The 20545-nt window shown below is 44.2% G+C and overlaps 1 protein-coding gene across 1 annotated transcript; it reads right to left on the bottom strand.

Annotated features, from left to right (window-relative positions):
- Positions 1 to 930: 930 nt before the first annotated feature.
- Positions 931 to 16265, bottom strand: LOC106597038 (NACHT, LRR and PYD domains-containing protein 1 homolog). Its single transcript, XM_045723039.2, has 16 exons — positions 16019 to 16265; positions 14064 to 15915; positions 13807 to 13980; positions 12091 to 12264; positions 11749 to 11922; positions 11183 to 11229; positions 10491 to 11046; positions 10129 to 10220; positions 7701 to 7738; positions 6993 to 7057; positions 6646 to 6860; positions 6198 to 6457; positions 5912 to 6040; positions 2176 to 2302; positions 2069 to 2098; positions 931 to 1377 (listed from the first exon to the last, which is right to left on the bottom strand). Exons 1-16 carry the CDS (start codon positions 16137 to 16139, stop codon positions 1043 to 1045), a joined length of 4389 nt encoding a protein of 1462 aa, XP_045578995.2. The 5' UTR covers positions 16140 to 16265; the 3' UTR covers positions 931 to 1042.
- Positions 16266 to 20545: the final 4280 nt, after the last annotated feature.

The raw sequence follows: 20545 nt of genomic DNA, 5'->3' as shown, positions 1-20545 counted from the left end.
CTTTCAGTTCATGGAGAGGCATTTTGGATTGAGCTGTGGATGGGGCAGCATTGTTTTTAGCTGTCCCATAAGGTATATGTTTGATGGCAGTACTGTTGTTTTTGTTTCCGGAATCACTATGTAAATAAACGCACAGAATAACTTTTGCGGCTCCGCCATCTTTTTATTTTGATAGAGTTTAGGTTTTCCAGTTTAGCCTTCTGGCCTACTCTACGTGACAGTCTGTTTCCTAGTGAATACACCCCATGCTGTTGAATAGGAGTGATAATCTAGGATCAGGTCTGTTTCCTAGTGAATACACCCCATGGTGTTGAATAGGAGGGTTGATCTAGGATCAGGTCTGTTTCCTAGTGAATACACCGCATGGTGTTGAATAGGAGTGTTGATCTAGGATCAGGTCTGTTTCCTAGTGAATACACCGTATGGTGTTGAATAGGAGGGTTGATCTAGGATCAGTTGTCCCCGGTCCAAATGATTCAGATTATAATTCTGATCCACTGTTACGAACCGGCTCATAGTCCGTAACAAAGAGGGAGACAACGTGGAGATATAGAAAAACATATTTTTTAAATAAAGTAAACTATATACAAGTAACAATGGGGTATGTAGTCAGTAGTGGAAGGGAGTGGATGTGTTCACAGATGGTGATAATGAGGGCTGTTGAGAGGTGCCAAAACAAATGAACAAATGAAATGCCACAACCAAAAACAACAGTGTGTCTGGGTGGAAAGAGTCTCCTCAATGAATGGGGGGAAAGGTGTATTTATCCCCGGGAGAGTCGTCACACACACACACAATGTTTTTTCTCCATAACGTTTGTACACTGTTACTATCCATTCTACCATTAGGTTGGTAGCCCAACACTGTTTATCTATTCTACCATTAGGTTGGTACCCCAGCACTGTTACTATCCATTCTACCATTAGGGTGGTACCCCAACACTGTTACTATCCATTCTACCATTAGGTTGGTACCCCAACACTGTTACTATCCATTCTACCATTAGGTTGGTACTCCAACACTGTTACTATCCATTCTACCATTAGGTTGGTACTCGAACACTGTTGATCTGAAGCAGTGAACAAAGACAGGGGTCCAGCTCCCCAAGAAGGTTGATCATCCTGGAACATGACTCATTTCCTTTTCTCAACACCATGTCGATGATGTCACGTGCCTTCTCTGTCCTCTCAGCTATCACCTTCACTGACTCCATTTCCTCCTGGTTGATGACTGTGTGTTGTAGGAGTCCGTCCAGCAGTTCATTCAGGACAGGTCCTGATACTCGTTTCACAAACTCTGTCCGTACAGAACGCAGCTGCTTCTCTGCAGAACCAGTCAGACTGCTCTCAGCCGGACGCCCTGCCCCCAACACAGCACCTGAGAGAGTCAGGTTACGAAATAACTACATTTGTACATTTACATTTCAGTCATTTAGAAGCAGACTCCTAAAATAAAAGTATTGAGAAAACATTATCTTTTACAATAACGACCTGAACATATCACATATTCACATTTAGGGACGGTTTCACAGACATAGAAAAACAGTCTGGGGCATTCAGAACCAGGTTAATGTACATCAAGTCCTGGAGAAGATGTCATTGGGTCATTCAGAACCAGGCTAATCTACATCAAGTCATGGAGGAGGTGTCATTGGGGCATTCAGAACCAGGCTAATCTACATCAAGTCCTGGAGGAGATGTCATTGGGTCATTCAGAACCAGGCTAATCTACATCAAGTCCTGGAGGAGATGTCATTGGGTCATTCAGAACCAGGCTAATCTACATCAATTCCTGGAGGAGATGTCATTGGGGCATTCAGAACCAGGCTAATCTACATCGAGTCCTGGAGGAGATGTCATTGGGGCATTCAGAACCAGGCTTATCTACATCAAGTCCTGGAGGAGATGTCATTGGGTCATTCAGAACCAGGTTAATCTACATCAAGTCCTGGAGGAGATGTCATTGTTCTTGAAGACAGTATTTTATAATCAGGACTAGTCCAGGTCCTACAGTAAACCATGTTGACTGACCCTCAAGTCATTGGTTTGTATCTCTCATGTTTACTTACTAGTTGAATGGGTTTCAGAGATGTATTCATCTGAAAGAAACAGAAATAGGTTATATCACTCTAAACAGCATCTGTCAGAAAATGTTATGATTGACATATTCTCCTACCTGTTGGTACAATTTCTTTCCATACTATCCTCTCATCATCACCGATTAACTCCATCTCAATCTCTGTAATTTTCATAACCACCTTGAAAAAGCTTGGTGTGGTGTCTCTATGTATGAGATGAATCCTCTGGAGAGAGAGAGAGAGAGAGGTTAAACAAAAACATGGTTAAACATCAATTAAAAACACAACACCAAATCTTCCTCCACAGTAACTCAACACAACAGTCTCTGAATACCCCATATACTCAAACAGATCAATGTTAATAATTTTGTAACAGGCAAACTCAACCCTCAGTCTCGCTGCCAACATCCCCTCCAGCATTCCCATCACATCCACAGACCCCTGTCCTCGAATACTGTTCTTTCATGTTTTCCAAATTGCTAATTTAGCTGCCCCTGACACAAAGTTAAGAGAACTACACCCCTTCTACTAAACCTGTACTTTGTCCCAAATATAAAAATTTGGGAATAGAAAACCTCTCCCAGACCTGAGAATCAGCTAGTGATCAGGTCAATCATCCCCACCAACCTGGGACACTGTAAGAACAGTGTTCATCCCAACCGTGGAGTGGACCCTATCTGAAGCTGACCTGCCCACAGCGATTCACTCTTTCCCCAATTAACTCTACCTGAGGAGACCCCCTCACACACCTTTAGAGCGTTTGAGAGAACCTTAACATCCTCACCCCCTGTAATAAAAACTGTCACGTCATCTGCATACGCAGACAGTGCTATCGTGGGACCCTTCATAACCCCTGGCACAGAGAAACCAGTAAGCCTCGCTCTTAAAAAACAAAGCATTGGTTCAATTGCCAGACAATATAACTGTCCTGAAGTTGGGCATCCCTGCCCAATGCCCCTTTGGACAGGGATGGGGCAGCTCAACCCACCCCCCACCTTCATCATACATGAGGCCCCAGCATACAGTAAACTCATCCAAGACAAAATAACATCCCCAAACAGAAAGGCTTTTATTGTCTTGATGAAGTACTGGTGGTCCACACGGTCAAAAGCCTTCTCCTGATCCAAAGAAAGTAAACCCACATTCACATCAGACAGTTTACAAATGTCTAAAACATCTCTTATCAGAAACAAGTTCTCAACGATAGAGCGGTCAGGTACACAGTCAGACTGGTCCTTGTGGACCAACAGCCCCAGATATTCTTTCAACCTGTTTGAGAGACACTTAGATATCATTTTATATTCTGCACACAGCAATGCAACAGGTCACCAGTTTTTTTAAAGGGCCAAATCCTCCCTTTTGGCAACAATGAAAGCACAGCACGTTGACAGGATACAGGAAGAGAATCCTCATGAAAAGATTCACACACCACTTCATAAAAATCCCCCCAATAGACAGCGGGGGTAGCACCCCAGTGCTTATAGAACTCAGATGGTAAAACATCGATGCCAGGGGCTCCGGGGTCCCTCTGAGTGAGCAACTTCAATTCAATAGATTTGATGTCCTGTTCAAGGGCCCTGATAGTCTCTTTAACTTCAATACAAGACAGAGCAGTATACTGTTGACAAGACACACATATTTGGGCCTTCCCAACCTCCCACCATTGTCTCAAGGATTAAAAAATTCTAATTAATAACCCTCAGATACATACAACCTGTCTAACCTTTCTGCACCGACATCACCTTCATTAACTACTACAGTAGAGATCAGATACATACAACCTGTCTAACCTTGCTGCACAAACACCACCTTCATCAACTACTACAGTAGTGATCAGATACATATAACCTGTCTAACCTTGCTGCACAAACACCACCTTCATTAACTACTACAGTAGAGATCAGATACATATAACCTGTCTAACCTTGCTGCACAAACACCACCTTCATTAACTACTACAGTAGTGATCAGATACATACAGCCTGTCTAACCTTGCTGCACTGACATCACCTTCATTAACTACTACAGTAGTGATCAGATACATATAACCTGTCTAACCTTGCTGCACCGACACCACCTTCATTAACTACTACAGTAGAGATCAGATACATACAACCTGTCTGACCTTGATTGATTGAGTCATCGCCAGCTGCTATCATATCAGAAATATCCATATCCTTCTCCTGATCCTCCTCAACTGAGGACACAGACCCCTGACTCCCCTCTGCCACATCCCTCTCAACACTCCTCACCTGTACCACATTACTCGTACCGGGCATCTCCTCCACTACCTAGGAGACTAGCCCCACCTGAACCCCCTCCTGTACCCCATTACTAGTAGTGGACATCTCCTCCACTACCTGGGAGACTAGCTCCACCTGAACCCCCTCCTGTACCCCATTACTCGTACCGGGCATCTCCTCCACTACCTGGGAAACTAGACCCACCTAAACCCCCTCCTGTACTCCATCACGCGTACTGGGCATCTTCTCACCAGTCTGGGGAAATGGCTCCCCAGATCCATCCTGAGCTCCTACAACAAAAATGTTCTGCTGCACATCAGACGCTATGTTCCCCTCTGTTACAAACTGCAACTCAGTACCCTCAACACAAACAACTTGTTCCTCAGCAACAGGTGCTTGTGGCTGCTCCTACCACTGTCAGCCCACCTCTCCCTACATCAGTGAGTCCAGGCGTTACGAGGACCACCTGCAAGCATGTCACTTATGGCCAACATCCCCACACTCAAATCACTGTTGACTACCCGTACTAGCATAAGCCATATACAGTCTGATGTCATACTTGACTTTAAATGATAACTCCAAAGTCTGCTCCGGTGAATCCAAAAACATAAACACCTGTCGCTGAAACAACAACCTTTTTCAGAGTCGAGTGTTTGAAACCCAATTTCCCAAACCGCAATAACTCGCGTTCCAATCGCTCATTTGCAATAAAAGGCGGTACATTCAAAATCGTAACCCTTGTTGACGGAGAAAAAGCGGCGTAACTTTTTCATAGTCTACCTTCTCTCCTACTGAGACCAGATACTCCTCCACAGTGACAGTAGCTTTAGTAACACACCTCAAGCCGTGCCCAAGTGGCAGGGACGCCGACCACATGTGGGTCGCCATCCCCACCAAAACCAGGACAATTCAACAAGAAATACAATATATCTAATTCTACCACTGAAAAAAACCTGAATCAGCAGAAAAAGGAAAACCACCAAGAAAAGTAAACAAGAAAGAAACCACAGGCGATCTAACTCCAGACAACACTCACCCTCGCTCATACAATACCCAGCATGCACCAAACACTGCCAGCATAGAGAGAGAGAGACAGAGAGAGAGACAGAGAGAGAGAGAGAGAGAGAGAGAGAGAGAGAGAGAGACAGAGAGACAGAGAGAGAGAGAGAGAGAGAGAGAGACAGAGAGAGAGAGAGAGAGAGAGAGACAGAGAGACAGAGAGACAGAGAGACAGAGAGAGAGAGAGAGACAGAGAGAGAGAGAGACAGAGAGAGAGAGAGAGAGAGAGAGAGAGAGCAGACAGACAGACAGAGAGAGAGAGAGAGAGAGAGAGAGAGAGAGAGAGACAGAGAGAGAGAGAGAGACAGAGAGAGAGAGAGAGAGAGAGAGAGAGAGAGAGAGAGAGAGAGAGAGAGAGAGAGAGAGAGAGAGAGAGAGAGAGAGACAGAGAGAGAGAGAGAGAGAGAGAGAGAGAGAGAGAGAGAGAGACAGAGAGAGAGAGAGAGAGAGAGAGAGAGAGAGAGAGAGAGAGAGAGAGAGAGAGATGTGACTTAAATGTCAGATTCATGTTCTTAGTCTGCAAAAACTGTACCGGTGGAAAGATGGAGGTAGAACAGGGAATGTTCAGTCTGAAGGAACTATTCAGTTCTAAGGACTGCTCTGGTCTTGTGATGGGAATCCTTTTAGACCCTTGAAACTTTGATTCCTGTTCTTCCACAGCCTGTGAAACGAGGCATGGAATACACAGCCAGTCAATGTATAGTCTAATTCAAACATTATTCAGAAAACTACCAACACACTTATCTTCATTTAATGAGTGTCAACATAAACTGCACCACTGGTTAGTTAAGGTCACCTCTATAATAATGGAACCTCACCAGTATTTGGCCGGGGTTACTGGGGAACAGGTATAGGCGTGGAATTAGTGTTTGCTTTTTCACTGTCAGATAGAGCATCAGCTCACAGTGGACATCTAAGTTCCAAGAAAATATATATCTCAGTATAACAGAGATAGCTGAGAACTTGGGATGGAGAATCTTAGCATGGAATCTGGTGACCTCATACACTTCCTCTAAAGACACTCCATGTTCCTCTACATGAAGAATCTTCATCTCATTCCTCAGGGACGGGTTGGTCCCTGAACAACACAATAAGAAGGAGACAGAAAGACAAATATTGTATTATTCATCCAACTAAAACACAAAGAATATGCAGTACCGGATCACAGTAAACTCAAACTCGCAGAATAGTTAATGAATTAATTCAGGAAGTGAAACTCAGTTACATGGAAATGTCTTTCTGAATACTATTTCTATATGGTTTTACCTAAACAGACACAGTGTGGCAGATGAACTTCCTCCAGTTCACCTAACTCCATAGTGATGTCCAGCAATGGACCACCTTGTGTGTACTGCATGTCTTTCAGAAGTTGACTGTAGGGTTCCCAGTTCCTGAAGTGATACTTCAGAATGACATCTCTCTCACACAGCCAGCGGAGCCCAGACACTGTGCACTCATAACTCCCTTTGGGTGTCCTGTGTCTGAGGGCAACAACAAGATAATGGAGAGAGGGTCAATAGTCAAATGGAGAGGTTGGATTAGAAGACTATTCCCAAAGGTAATGGGGAAATACACTAGCAGGTGGAATGAAATGTTAAAAGTAGTTATTTTACCTGAACATTTTCACTCCCTGGACAGTGGAAGTCAAAGGTTCAATCTGAAGCCAGTGTGTGGAGTCCTGAACAAGGACAAGCATGTCAGTAATACATATGGGGCCTGTTTCCTGGACACAGATTGAGTCTAGTGCTGGACTAAAAAGCATGCTCAATGGAAGTTCCAATAGAAAGTTCTTTACGGTCCAGGACTAGACTTAATCTGTGTCTGGGAAACTGGCCCATTAACCAAAGTAACTAATCTAATGTATTTATTCAATGTTACATGGAATGCTGGTGATTTATCAATTAAACTGTCTAATGACAAAATATGACAACAGCTAAAATCCTTCATGACTACAAGCAGAACACAGGACTGTCTATATCCCAGTATGAATGGTTGGTCAGTACACACCTGGCTTTGAGACTGTGTTTATATTACTAAAGCAGAACACAGGACTGTCTATATCCCAGTATGAATGGTTGGTCAGTACACACCTGGCTTTGAGACTGTGTTTATATTACTAAAGCAGAACACAGGACTGTCTATATACCAGTATGAATGGTTGGTCAGTACACACCTGGCTTTGAGACTGTGTTTATATTACTAAAGCAGAACACAGGACTGTCTATATCCCAGTATGAATGGTTAGTCAGTACACACCTGGCTTTGAGACTGTTCCTGACTCCTACAGGTATGTAAAAGTAAGAATTGACATTATGACTTACCTCAACATGGCCACAAGTCTTACAGCTCTGAGGAATCCCTGAATTCAAAAGTAGTATTTAAAATGGACAATCTCATGGAATATTGAATTAATAATTATTAAATAGACTTTTAATTAAAATGAATATAAGTGATCAACAGTCTCAGAATGTACACTCATTAGCATACCATAATCTGACATTAGTTATATTAATTAATGTTTGTGGAAGCAGGAAACAACATCGTTCTGGTCCGTGTTTTGTAGATGTTGGGGTCTGATTTCTGGTAGATCCTAGGATGAGAGCTTAAAGGTAGAGTCAGCTAAATGATGATGTACGAGCAGCACCACAGATATTGTGATGAGCAAGATGCCTGACTTCTCTCTCACACAGTCACACACAGTATCTACTGTCGTGTCTTTGGCTATGCCGGATTAAGTGATATGACATGCTATTCAATAAAATACTTTCTCTGTAATTAATATTACCTGATTGAGCTAATCATGTAAAAGAAATTAACTAGAAAGTTGGGGCACCACGAAAGAGTGTTTATAGAGCTGTTATCTTCCGAATAAACTCTTAAAGACCTAGTAATATTTTACATCAATAGCAGTCAATATTAATCGTCACCTTATTTCAGTCTCATCTGAAAGTTGTAAATTCTTAGTTATCTTCACGAACCCTGGCTAACAAGTTGAATCAGCAATACAAAATTAGGTTTAATTATTTATTTACTAAATACCTAACTAATCACACAGAATTACATATACACAGAATGCAAATTATGTCATACAGAAAACTTCCCTGGGGGACGGAACCTGTATGACTGTCACGCCTGGTCATAGAGAGGGTTTTGTTCTATATTTTGGTTAGGCCAGGGTGTGACTAGGGTGGGCGTTCTATGTTCCTTTTTCTATGTTTTTGTATTTCTTTGTTTTGGGCCGAGTATGGTTCCTAATCAGAGGCAGCTGTCTATCGTTGTCTCTGATTAGGAATCATACTTAGGCAGCCTTTTCCCACCTGTGCTTTGTGGGATCTTGTGTTTGTGTAGCTGCCTGTGAGCAGCACAGAATGTCACGCTTCGGTTTCTTCTGTATTGTTTTGGTGAGTTTCATATTTATTAAACATGTGGAACTCTAAGTACGCTGCGCCTTGGTTTACTCCTTTAGACGAACGTGACAATGACGGCTGGTTACACAAAGAGAGGGGTTGGGCTTGAATGAAAGAGCAGGAAGACTGAGGAACAAAGGGAGAAGCTGTGCTATCGTAAATACAGTATCTTATGCATACTAAATTACCGCCCATTTGGAAAAGGAAAATGCTATAAATATTTACTCTGAGCTGCGCTTCGGTAGGTTGGTCGTAGATGCTGGCCGTGTTGGCCAACAGAGACCTTCCTGTCCTCAAAAGAATGTCTCTGGTGGTAAATTGGATATGTTGTAGTATCTTCGTTGTGTGTTAGACTGGATACGTCGTCCGTCCTTTCCTAGCCCACGTTTACAGCTGCTGTTGCTAACTAAACGGCTAGGATGTCTCACTTCTTTAGTGAATAAGAGTTCAAAATTCATACCATTCACAACCAAAGCTCATGCTGAGGTTGGCTTAGTTCGGTAGTTGACATGTTAGTCCTTTTTAACGTATGGACCGTCGTCCTATCGTCCTCGGAACAGGACGTTACATTTTCGTCAAGGGCTTATATAGTGGAGGGGGAGAAGGGTGTTTCATAGTTTATAACCCATGTCTCTTCACAGGGGCGGGCCACTGATTGAGCTGGGCTCTAACCTTATGAAAATCATTTCTCTCATTTGGAAGCTAAAATTACATTTAATCTTTTCAAATAGTTTTATATTTAAACATTTAAATTGAACAACAATTCCATGTGAATCTTATAACTAGAATGTGTAGACTTTCCCAGATACAGTTTGTCGTCCTGTCATCAGTCATAATGTCTCAGATGACAACCGAACTGACATCATATTCATTAAGTACCAACGCATATTTTCAACTGGTTCTATTACCGAAATATGGTTCCTTTCCCCCCACTTGTTTGATGTTCCCAGACTCTCGATGTTCAACAATGGCTATTCAAGAGTCCTTCAGTAGAGTCGGAGAGAGGGAAGGGAGAAAGGTATTTATGGGGGGGGTCATAAACCTTAGCCACAGGCCAACGTCATGACACTACCCATGTGCAAGGGTTCTCTTCACTCTCTTAGAGTGTTAGACAAGGGAACAAAACAGCAGAGAAATTTAGATTTGCGTTCCAACACTCTTAGTTGTTGTAGAAATTGACCCACTATGCTGTTTACTTTGTGCATCTACGTCATATTGCTGACTCTACCTTTAAGTTTGTTTTGACCAAATAGATCATGATTGTGTTCCTTGCCTGGGACTCAAGTATAATGAACGCTTTAAAACTATTTTGATTTAAAAACAATTATCAGTTAACACTCACATTTCTCAGGTCCAGGCTTGATACAACTCTCTCCACCATGGTCTCTGGTGTTCTCAGGTCCAGGCTTGATCCAACTCTCTCCACCATGGTCTCTGGTGTTGGTAAAGCAGAAGGATAGACTGTGATTAAACTACATACAACTTATAAAGGCTTTATATAGCATACATACAGTCTTCATAACAATACAAAGGGTGACAGACCAGCTCCCTATGTAGGGTGCATACAAACACATTAAAACACACCACTACTACTAATCTAACTGTCTGTAGGTCCAACAGAACACATTAAAACACACCACTACTAATCTAATTATAGAAATGATTCCAGAGGAAAACAAATGATGAAACATTGCTATGACTCACCTCTGAATGTGTTGGTCATCTATCTGACACAGGGTCACTGAGGAGAAGGAAATCCCAAACCCAGGATAGAGGGGTTCGGTGAATGTGGTGTAGAATGTGTAAAGGTGTGTCAGTGTACCAGAGGAGGACACACTATAGAAGGACAAAATACCAGCTGGCCAGTCCAGATACACACCAACTCTGTTAGAAACAGGACCAGAGATGGATCTACCGACTCTAGCATGGAATAAGACTATCAATTCATAACCTCTATCATAGCAGAATAAACTCAAGGACTTCTTATTGGCTCCAATCCTACTGTCATCCTCCTTTCCCTTCCTCTTCATTCCTTTGTACACCACACCAATGATAGCCATGCCACTATCCCTCTCCACCTCCCAGTAACAACGACCTCCAGATAAGCCTTCTCTGCAGAGAACTTGGGAATGATAGTCAAATCTGTCTGGATGGTCTTCATAATGCTGCTTCTCTTTCACCCGTGTCACCTTCCTGTTCCCCTCAGACAGTATCAGGTTTGGGTTTGCTGTATTTGGGTCCAGGGTGAGATGACAGGCATCTGTAGACAAAAGGAGAGTTTAATCAAACCACTTCTTCATATAAAATGTTGTTTTGTAGGTACAGAACAAGTATTGATTAGTTACTCGGTTACTATAGTTCTGAATATGCAGTTAATTAGGATTAAAGATACTTACATTTCCTCAGCCCTGATTTCAGCCTGCACTCTCCACCATGATCCACACTGTAGGACAAACAGGTTAATAACTGACAAAGACCTAATAAAGCAGTCAACATTTAAACCATATTGTTGTGTTCTGGTGCACTATCCAAGCTCATTACTAGAGACAAACAGGTATTCTATCCTACCTACTGCATACAGAACGGAGTACAATTCATTACTAGAGACATACAGGTATTCTACCCTACCTACTGCATACAGAACGGAGTACAGTTCATTACTAGAGACATACAGGTATTCTACCCTACCTACTGCATACAGAACAGAGTACAAATCATTACTAGAGACATACAGGTTTTCAATCCTGCCTACTACATACAGAACAGAGTACAGTTCCAACAGGATATCAGAGATGCAGAAGAAGAGTATTCATGTGGTGATGATGTATGCTGTGTTGGAGTGCTCAGCCTGCTGAGTAAACTTCCCCTTAATTTTACTATCATGTCCTCATGTTACTGACCCTACATCACTACATATGACACAACCACTGCTCACACTATTAGGACATCTATTCTGACTTACTTCAGCTTCATCAGTTTATATGTGGGATCCACCAGAGCAGCTGAAAGCAGTCCCCCTGCAGGGTCTCCTGGGTGATTGTAGCTCAGGTCCAGCTCTTTCAGGTGGGAGGGGTTTGACCTCAGAGCTGAAGACAGAGCAGCACAGCCCTCCTCTGTGACCAGACAGCCAGACAGCCTACAGAGAGACACACAACAGCTCTCTTGGTTGATGTACTGGTGTCAATCATCTTGTAGGACACCAATAAATTTGTTCATGACACAAACATTGTCATGAAACATCAGATTTTCAGAGTATTTGTTTTGCTAAGCTCAGTACTGACCTGACTGAAACAGCTGTACTTACCCCAGTGTGTGTAGTTTACAGTCTGGATCCTCCAGTCCAGCAGATAGCAGTGTAACTCCTGAGTCCTGCAGGTCATTGTCTCTCAAGTCCAGTTGTTTCAGGTGTGAGTTGGGTGAACTCAGGACTGAGGCCAGATGTGAACAGCAACCCTCTGTCAGACCACACTGACCTAGACTAGAGGGCAGAAGAGCACATGATTAACACATGTTTAACCTCTATGGGACCGGCGGGACGAATTCGTCCCACCTACGTAACAGCCAGTTGAATCCTGTGGCGCGATTTTCAAAACCTTTGAAATGCTATTACTTCAATTTCTCCAACATATGACTATTTTACAGCTATTTAAAGACAAGACTCTCGTTAATCTAACCACACTGTCCGATTTCAAAAAGGCTTTACAACGAAAGCAAAACATTAGATTATGTCAGCAGAGTACCAAGCCAGAAATAATCAGACACCCATTTTTCAAGCTAGCATATAATGTCACAAAAACCCAGAAGACAGCTAAATGCAGCACTAACCTTTGATGATCTTCATCAGATGACAACCCTAGGACATTATGTTATACAATACATGCATGTTTTGTTCAATCAAGTTCATATTTATATCAAAAACCAGCTTTTTACATTAGCATGTGACGTTCAGAACTAGCAAATTCCCCGCAAACTTCCGGGGAATTCGCTAACAATTTACTAAATTACTCACGATAAACGTTCACAAAAAGCATAACAATTATTTTAAGAATTATAGATACAGAACGCCTCTATGCACTCTATGTCCGATTTTAAAATAGCTTTTTGGTGAAAGCACATTTTGCAATATTCTAAGTACATAGCCCAGGCATCACGGGCTAGTTATTTAGACACCCGGCAAGTTTAGCACTCACCAATATCACATTTCCTATTATAAAACTTTGATTACCTTTTGTTGTCTTCGTCAGAATGCACTCCCAGGACTGCTACTTCAATAACAAATGTTGGTTTGGTCCAAAATAATCCATCGTTATATCAGAATAGCGGCGTTTTGTTCGTGCGTCCCAGACACTATCTGAAATGTTAAATCAGGGTCGCGCGCATGGCGCAATTCGTGACAAAAAAAATCTAAATATTCCATTACCGTACTTCAAAGCATGTCAACCGCTGTTTAAAATCCATTTTTATGCCATTTTTCTCGTAAAAAAGCGATAATATTCCGACCGGGAATGTCCATTTAGCTAAACAGAGGAAAGTAAACAAAGCTTTCGGTCGACGCAGGCACGAGCCTGAGTCTCACAGTACTGTAACCAGCCACTACCCAAACGCGCTACTTTTTTTCAGCCAGAGCCTGCAAAGCCACGATTCAGCTTTTTACCGCCTTCTGAGACCCTATGGCAGCCGTAGGAAGTGTCACGGGACAGCTAAGATCCTCACTCTTCAATAAACAGAGACAAGAAAAACGACACCTTGTCAGACAGGCCACTTCCTGCATGAAACCTTCTCAGTTTTTTGCCTGCCAAATGAGTTCTGTTATACTCACAGACACCATTCAAACAGTTTTAGAAACTTTAGGGGGTTTTCTATCCATATGTAAAAAGTATATGCATATTCTAGTTACTGGGTAGGAGTGGTAACCAGATTAAATCGGGTACGTTTTTTATCCGGCGGTGTAAATACTGCCCCCTAGCCCTAACAGGTTGAAACATCCACATAATAACTCATATAAAGATATTTAACTCACACTAGTGTCTGTATGTTGCAGAGTGGACTGGTTAGTCCAACACAGAGCAGCTCCACTCCTCTGTCTCCCAGGTCATTGTTGCTGAGGTCCAGTTCTCTCAGGGGGGAGTTTGGTGTCTGCAGAGCTGAGACCAGAGTCTTACAGGATTCATATGTGAGTTTACAGCGATCCAGTCTGGAGAGAGGAGATAATCTGTTAGATATACAAATCCTTCATTATAATGATACTGTATACATCAACTCAATAACAGAACTTACAGTGCTCTCTTGCAGGTTTTAACTACCGGCAGCAACCTCTGATAACCTTCCTCTGATGTGTTGTATGTCTTCAGGTCAAACTCCTCCAGCACCTCCTCTGACATCAGTAACAGGTAGGCCAGGGCTGAACATTGGTCAGGTTCTAGTCTTGTTTCTGAAAGAGTTCCTGATCGCAGGGAGGTCTGCATGTCTTCAACTAGAGAGTTGGCACAAAGTTCATTCAGACAGTGAAACAAGTTGATGATCCTTTCTGGTGAGGATTCTCTTTTGATCTTGTATGAAAGGTACCCGACTGTTCTCTTAACTGTTTTCTCATTGGTCTCTGTCGTACATCCTGTCTGTGTCAGAAGGCATCGTAACAGATTCTGATTGGACTCCAGTGAGAGACCCAGAAGGAAGCGGAGGAACAGGTCCAGGTGTCCATTCTCACTCTTCAAGGCCTGGTACACTGCGCTCCTGAGTAAGTCAGACAACTGGATTGACTCATCATCGTAATCCTCAAAATCATCGTAATACTCATAATCATCAGCATCGTAATCATCACCATCATCATTATTGGGGGAGAAAACATTTTCCTTCTTGTCCAGACATGATTCTAAAGCATGCACTGCTGCTAGAAACTCCTGAATGCTCAGATGCACAAAGCTGTAGACCTTCTCTTGGTACAACCCAGATTCTTCTTTAAAGATCTCTGTACACAATGCTGAGTACACTGATGCCTCTGTGACATCAAGGCCACACTCTCTCAGGTCTTCCTCATAGAAGATCAGGTTGCCCTTCTGCAGCTGTTGGAAAGCCAGCTTTGCCAGTTTCAGGATCATCTCTTTGTCTGACTGAGACAGGTCCTTTGGGTTTGTCTCTGTTGCTTTGTTGTACTTCTTGTTCTTCACAATGGTTTGGATGAGCATGAAGTGTGAGTACATCTGGGTCAGAGTTTTGGGGACTTCATCCTTCTCTGCCTCTTTCAGTATCATCTCAAGGACAGTGGCTGATATCCAACAGAAGACTGGCATGTGGCACATGATGTGGAGGCTCCTTGATGTCTTCATGTGTTTGATGATATCATTGGCCAGATTCTGATCTGGGATTTTCTTCCTGAAATACTCCTCCTTCTGTGGATCATTGAACCCTCGTACCTCTGTCACCTGGTCAACACACTCAGGAGGGATCTGATTGGTTGCTGCAGGCCTTGAGGTTATCCAGAGGAGAGCAGAGGGAAGCAGATTCCCCTCGATGAGGTTTGTCAGCAGCACGTCCACTGAGGTTGGCTTCGTGACATCACAGCACTTCTCATTGTTTTTGAAGTCTAGAGGAAGTCGACACTCATCCAGACCATCAAAAATGAAAACAATTTTGGTTTCACCATCTTCAATGCTGTCAATCTCTTTCAGCTCTGGGAAGTAGTGGGAAAGAAGTTGCATCAGACTGTATTGGTCCTTTTTCAGGTTCAGATCACGGAAAGGAAGAGGAAACATGAAATGAACATCCTTATTTTCTTTTCCCTCTGCCCAGTCAAGGATGACCTTCTGCACAGAGACTGTTTTTCCAATGCCAGCGATTCCTTTTGTCAGCACAGTTCTGATAGGTTTGTCTTGTCCAGGTAAAGGCTTGAAGATGTCGTTGCATTTGATTGGTGTCTTTTGTGTGGTTTGTTTCTTGGATGCCATCTCTATCTGTCTAACCTCATGTTTATTATTGAGCCCTCCACTTCCACCCTCTGTGATGTAGAGCTCTGTGTAGATGTCCTTTAACAGACTTTGGTTTCCATAGTGTCCAATTCCTTCAGATATGTGTTGATACTTGTGTTTCAGTTTAGCCTTAATGTCTTGTTGAACTGTCAGCAGAGTTTGACCTGTAGGAAAACAATGAGAGTTGGGACTCATAAGTTTGTGTGTATGTGTTTTATAAGGGCCTTTGTACCGTTCTTTGTAATATTGTATGAAATACAGTCTTACTTCTTCTGTCCAGAAGGTTGTGTGGGATCTTTAATGGATCCTCACTGTCCAAACTCTCCACTTCCTTATTGTCATCTGGAAATGGTTCCTGGCTGAAAGCAGGTGGCTGATCACTCTTCATTGATAGCAGGCTGGTTGTAGGGGACTCTGCTCTGGGCTTCTGGACACTGAACAAAACAGGGAGACAGATCACCTCATCAATATCTCATCAACTTCATTTTAACAACTGTATAATGGACCTTCTGCTGTATAAATCCAGATGTTTCTTTTTAAATGAATCCACAATTGGGAAAACAGCAGCACTGAGTGGTTTCTACTCTGTCTTTTATAAAGCTAGCCATCTTCAGTTAGCTAGCCATCTTCAGTTAGCTAGCCATCTTCAGTTAGCTAGCCATCTTCAGTTAGCTATCCATCTTCAGTTAGCTATCCATCTTCAGTTAGCTATCCATCTTCAGTTAGCTAGCCATCTTCAGTTAGCTAGCCATCTTCAGTTAGCTAGCCATCTTCAGTTAGCTAGCCAGCTTCAGTTAGCTTCACATTCCAGGTCCGGCTTCACCCATACTATGATGGTGTATACTCCCGCTGCTAAGTCTAGTAGGCTTATAACTGTGTGTTGCACATGGCTAGTCGAACTCCAAACTCTTCATTTAGGCAGGTTAACATTTACATTTACATTTAAGTCATTTAGCAGACGCTCTTATCCAGAGCGACTTACAAATTGGTGCATTCACCTTATGATATCCAGTGGAACAACCACTTTACAATAGTGCATCTAAATCTTTTAAGGGGGGGGGGGGGTTAGAAGGATTACTTTATCCTATCCTAGGTATTCCTTAAAGAGGTGGGGTTTCAGGTGTCTCCGGAAGGTGGTGATTGACTCCGCTGTCCTGGCGTCGTAAGGGAGCTTGTTCCACCATTGGGGTGCCAGAGCAGCGAACAGTTTTGACTGGGCTGAGCGGGAACTGTGCTTCCTCAGAGGTAGGGGGGCCAGCAGGCCAGAGGTGGATGAACGCAGTGCCCTTGTTTGGCTGTAGGGCCTGATCAGAGCCTGAAGGTATGGAGGTGCCGTTCCCTTCGTAGGCAATCACCATGGTTTTGTAGCGGATGCGAGCTTCAACTGGAAGCCAGTGGAGAGAGCGGAGGAGCGGGGTGACTTGAGAGAACTTGGGAAGGTTGAAAACCAGACGGGCTGCGGCGTTCTGGATGAGTTGTAGGGGTTTAATGGCGCAGGCAGGGAGCCCAGCCAACAGCGAGTTGCAGTAATCCAGACGGGAGATGACAAGTGCCTGGATTAGGACCTGCGCCGCTTCCTGTGTGAGGCAGGGTCGTACTCTGCGAATGTTGTAGAGCATGAACCTACAGGATCGGGTCACCGCCTTGATGTTAGTGGAGAACGACAGGGTGTTGTCCAGGATCACGCCAAGGTTCTTAGCACTCTGGGAGGAGGACACAAGGGAGTTGTCAACCGTGATGGCGAGATCATGGAACGGGCAGTCCTTCCCCGGGAGGAAGAGCAGCTCCGTCTTGCCGAGGTTCAGCTTGAGCTGGTGATCTGTCATCCACACTGATATGTCTGACAGACATGCAGAAATGCGATTCGCCGCCTGGTTATCAGAAGGGGGAAAGGAGAAGATTAATTGTGTGTCGTCTGCATAGCAATGATAGGAGAGACCATGTGAGGATATGACAGAGCCAAGTGACTTGGTGTATAGCGAGAATAGGAGAGGGCCTAGAACAGAGCCCTGGGGGACACCAGTGGTGAGAGCGCATGGTGCGGAGACAGATTCTCGCCATGCCACCTGGTAGGAGCGACCTGTCAGGTAGGACGCAATCCAAGCGTGGGCCGCGCCGGAGATGCCCAACTCGGAGAGGGTGGAGAGGAGGATCTGATGGTTCACAGTATCAAAGGCAGCAGATAGGTCTAGAAGGATGAGAGCAGAGGAGAGAGAGTTAGCTTTAGCAGTGCGGAGAGCCTCTTTGACACAGAGAAGAGCAGTCTCAGTTGAATGCCCAGTCTTGAAACCTGACTGATTAGGATCAAGAAGGTCATTCTGAGAGAGATAGCAGGAGAGCTGGCCAAGGACGGCACGTTCAAGAGTTTTGGAGAGAAAAGAAAGAAGGGATACTGGTCTATAGTTGTTGACATCGGAGGGATCGAGTGTAGGTTTTTTCAGAAGGGGTGCAACTCTCGCTCTCTTGAAGACGGAAGGGACGTAGCCAGCGGTCAAGGATGAGTTGATGAGCGAGGTGAGGAAGGGGAGAAGGTCTCCGGAAATGGTCTGGAGAAGAGAGGAGGGGATAGGGTCAAGTGGGCAGGTTGTTGGGCGGCCGGCCGTCACAAGACGCGAGATTTCATCTGGAGAGAGAGGGGAGAAAGAGGTCAATGCACAGGGTAGGGCATTGTGAGCAGGACCAGCGGTGTCGTTTGACTTAGCAAACGAGGATCGGATATCGTCAATCCTTCTTTTCAAAATGGTTGACGAAGTCATCCGCAGAGAGGGAGGAGGGGGGGAGAGGGGGAGGAGGATTCAGGAGGGAGGAGAAGGTAGCAAAGAGCTTCCTAGGGTTAGAGGCAGATGCTTGGAATTTAGAGTGGTAGAAAGTGGCTTTAGCAGCAGAGACAGAAGACGAGAATGTAGAGAGGAGGGAGTGAAAGGATGCCAGGTCCGCAGGGAGGCGAGTTTTCTTCCATTTCCGCTCGGCTGCCCGGAGCCCTGTTCTGTGAGCTCGTAGTGAGTCGTCGAGCCACGGAGCAGGAGGGGAGGACCGAGCCGGCCTGGAGGATAGGGGACAGAGAAAATCAAAGGATGCAGAAAGGGAGGAGAGGAGGGTTGAGGAGGCAGAATCAGGAGATAGGTTGGAGAAGGTTTGAGCAGAGGGAAGAGATGATAGGATGGAAGAGGAGAGAGTAGCAGGAGAGAGAGAGCGAAGGTTGGGACGGCGCAATACCATCCAAGTAGGGGCAGAGTGAGAAGTGTTGGATGAGAGCGAGAGGGAAAAGGATACAAGGTAGTGGTCGGAGATTTGGAGGGGAGTTGCAATGAGATTAGTGGAAGAACAGCATCTAGTAAAGATGAGGTCAAGCATATTGCCTGCCTTGTGAGTAGGGGGGGAAGGTGAGAGGGTGAGGTCAAAAGAGGAGAGGAGTGGAAAGAAGGAGGCAGAGAGGAATGAGTCAAAGGTAGACGTGGGGAAGTTAAAGTCACCCAGAACTGTGAGAGGTGAGCCATCCTCAGGAAAGGAACTTATCAAGGCGTCAAGCTCATTGATGAACTCTCCAAGGGAACCTGGAGGGCGATAAATGATAAGGATGTTAAGCTTGAAAGGGCTGGTAACTGTGACAGCATGGAATTCAAATGAGGAGATAGACAGATGGGTCAGGGGAGAAAGAGAGAATGTCCACTTGGGAGAGATGAGGATTCCAGTGCCACCACCCCGCTGGCTCGATGCTCTAGGGGTATGCGAGAACACGTGGGCAGACGAAGAGAGAGCAGTAGGAGTAGCAGTGTTATCTGTGGTAATCCATGTTTCCGTCAGCGTCAGGAAGTCTAGGGACTGGAGGGTAGCATAGGCTGAGATGAACTCAGCCTTGTTGGCTGCAGACCGGCAGTTCTAGAGGCTGCCGGAGACCTGGAACTCCACGTGGGTCGTGCGCGCTGGGACCACAAGGTTAGAGTGGCAGCGGCCACGCGGTGTGAAGCGTTTGTATGGCCTGTGCAGAGAGTAGAGAACAGGGATAGACAGACACATAGTTGACAAGCTACAGAAGTGTTGTTTCTTGTATTATTGTCTCTTGTGTCTTTAGAGAACTGTTTCACTTTGATATACTTTTTCTTCTGTCCTGATTTTCTCTTTCTTTTCTTCTGTTAACTAGATATTCTTTGTTGTTCTTAACTCAGGGCTAACTCCACTTATCCTGAATGAAATGTCTGAGCCACTAGTTGAGGACCAATGAAATCAGATACCCTTCCTCTCACACAGATTTGGTCATCCTCCCATTCATTTGAGGAAGATAACCGATTTAAAGATTGCAGAGCTATATGATTAATACATTGACATGATTGGTTGACGGTAGGTGGGGGCGGGAGGTACTGTATAAACACAAACTCACTTCCTTGACAACAGCTCTGCACTGCTCCTCGAAGAACAGGAAGTATGAACGCACTGACTTCTGCAGAGGTCGTATCACCGTAAAATGCTGCACGGCAAATGCAGACGTCAGATTGACCATGCAGAGCCTTTATTTTTGTATTTAACCTTTATTTAACTAGGCAAGTCAGCGGTGTTGCAATCTACTGCAGAGATAGCTTGCAGAGTTCTGTCTTACTATCCAGGTCTGTACCCAAACAATTCGAGTTCCTACTTTTAAAAATCCAACTTTCCAGAAACAAGTCTCTCACTGTTGCCGCTTGCTATAGACCACCCTCTGCCCCCAGCTGTGCTCTAGACACCATATGTGAACTGATTGCCCCCCATCTATCTTCAGAGCTCGTGCTGCTAGGTGACCTAAACTGGGACATGCTTAAC

This window comes from Salmo salar, chromosome 08 (genome assembly GCF_965601325.2).
Source record: "Salmo salar chromosome 08, fSalSal1, whole genome shotgun sequence".
NCBI classification, from domain to species: domain Eukaryota; kingdom Metazoa; phylum Chordata; class Actinopteri; order Salmoniformes; family Salmonidae; genus Salmo; species Salmo salar.
This window is presented reverse-complemented; position numbering and strand designations above follow the sequence as displayed.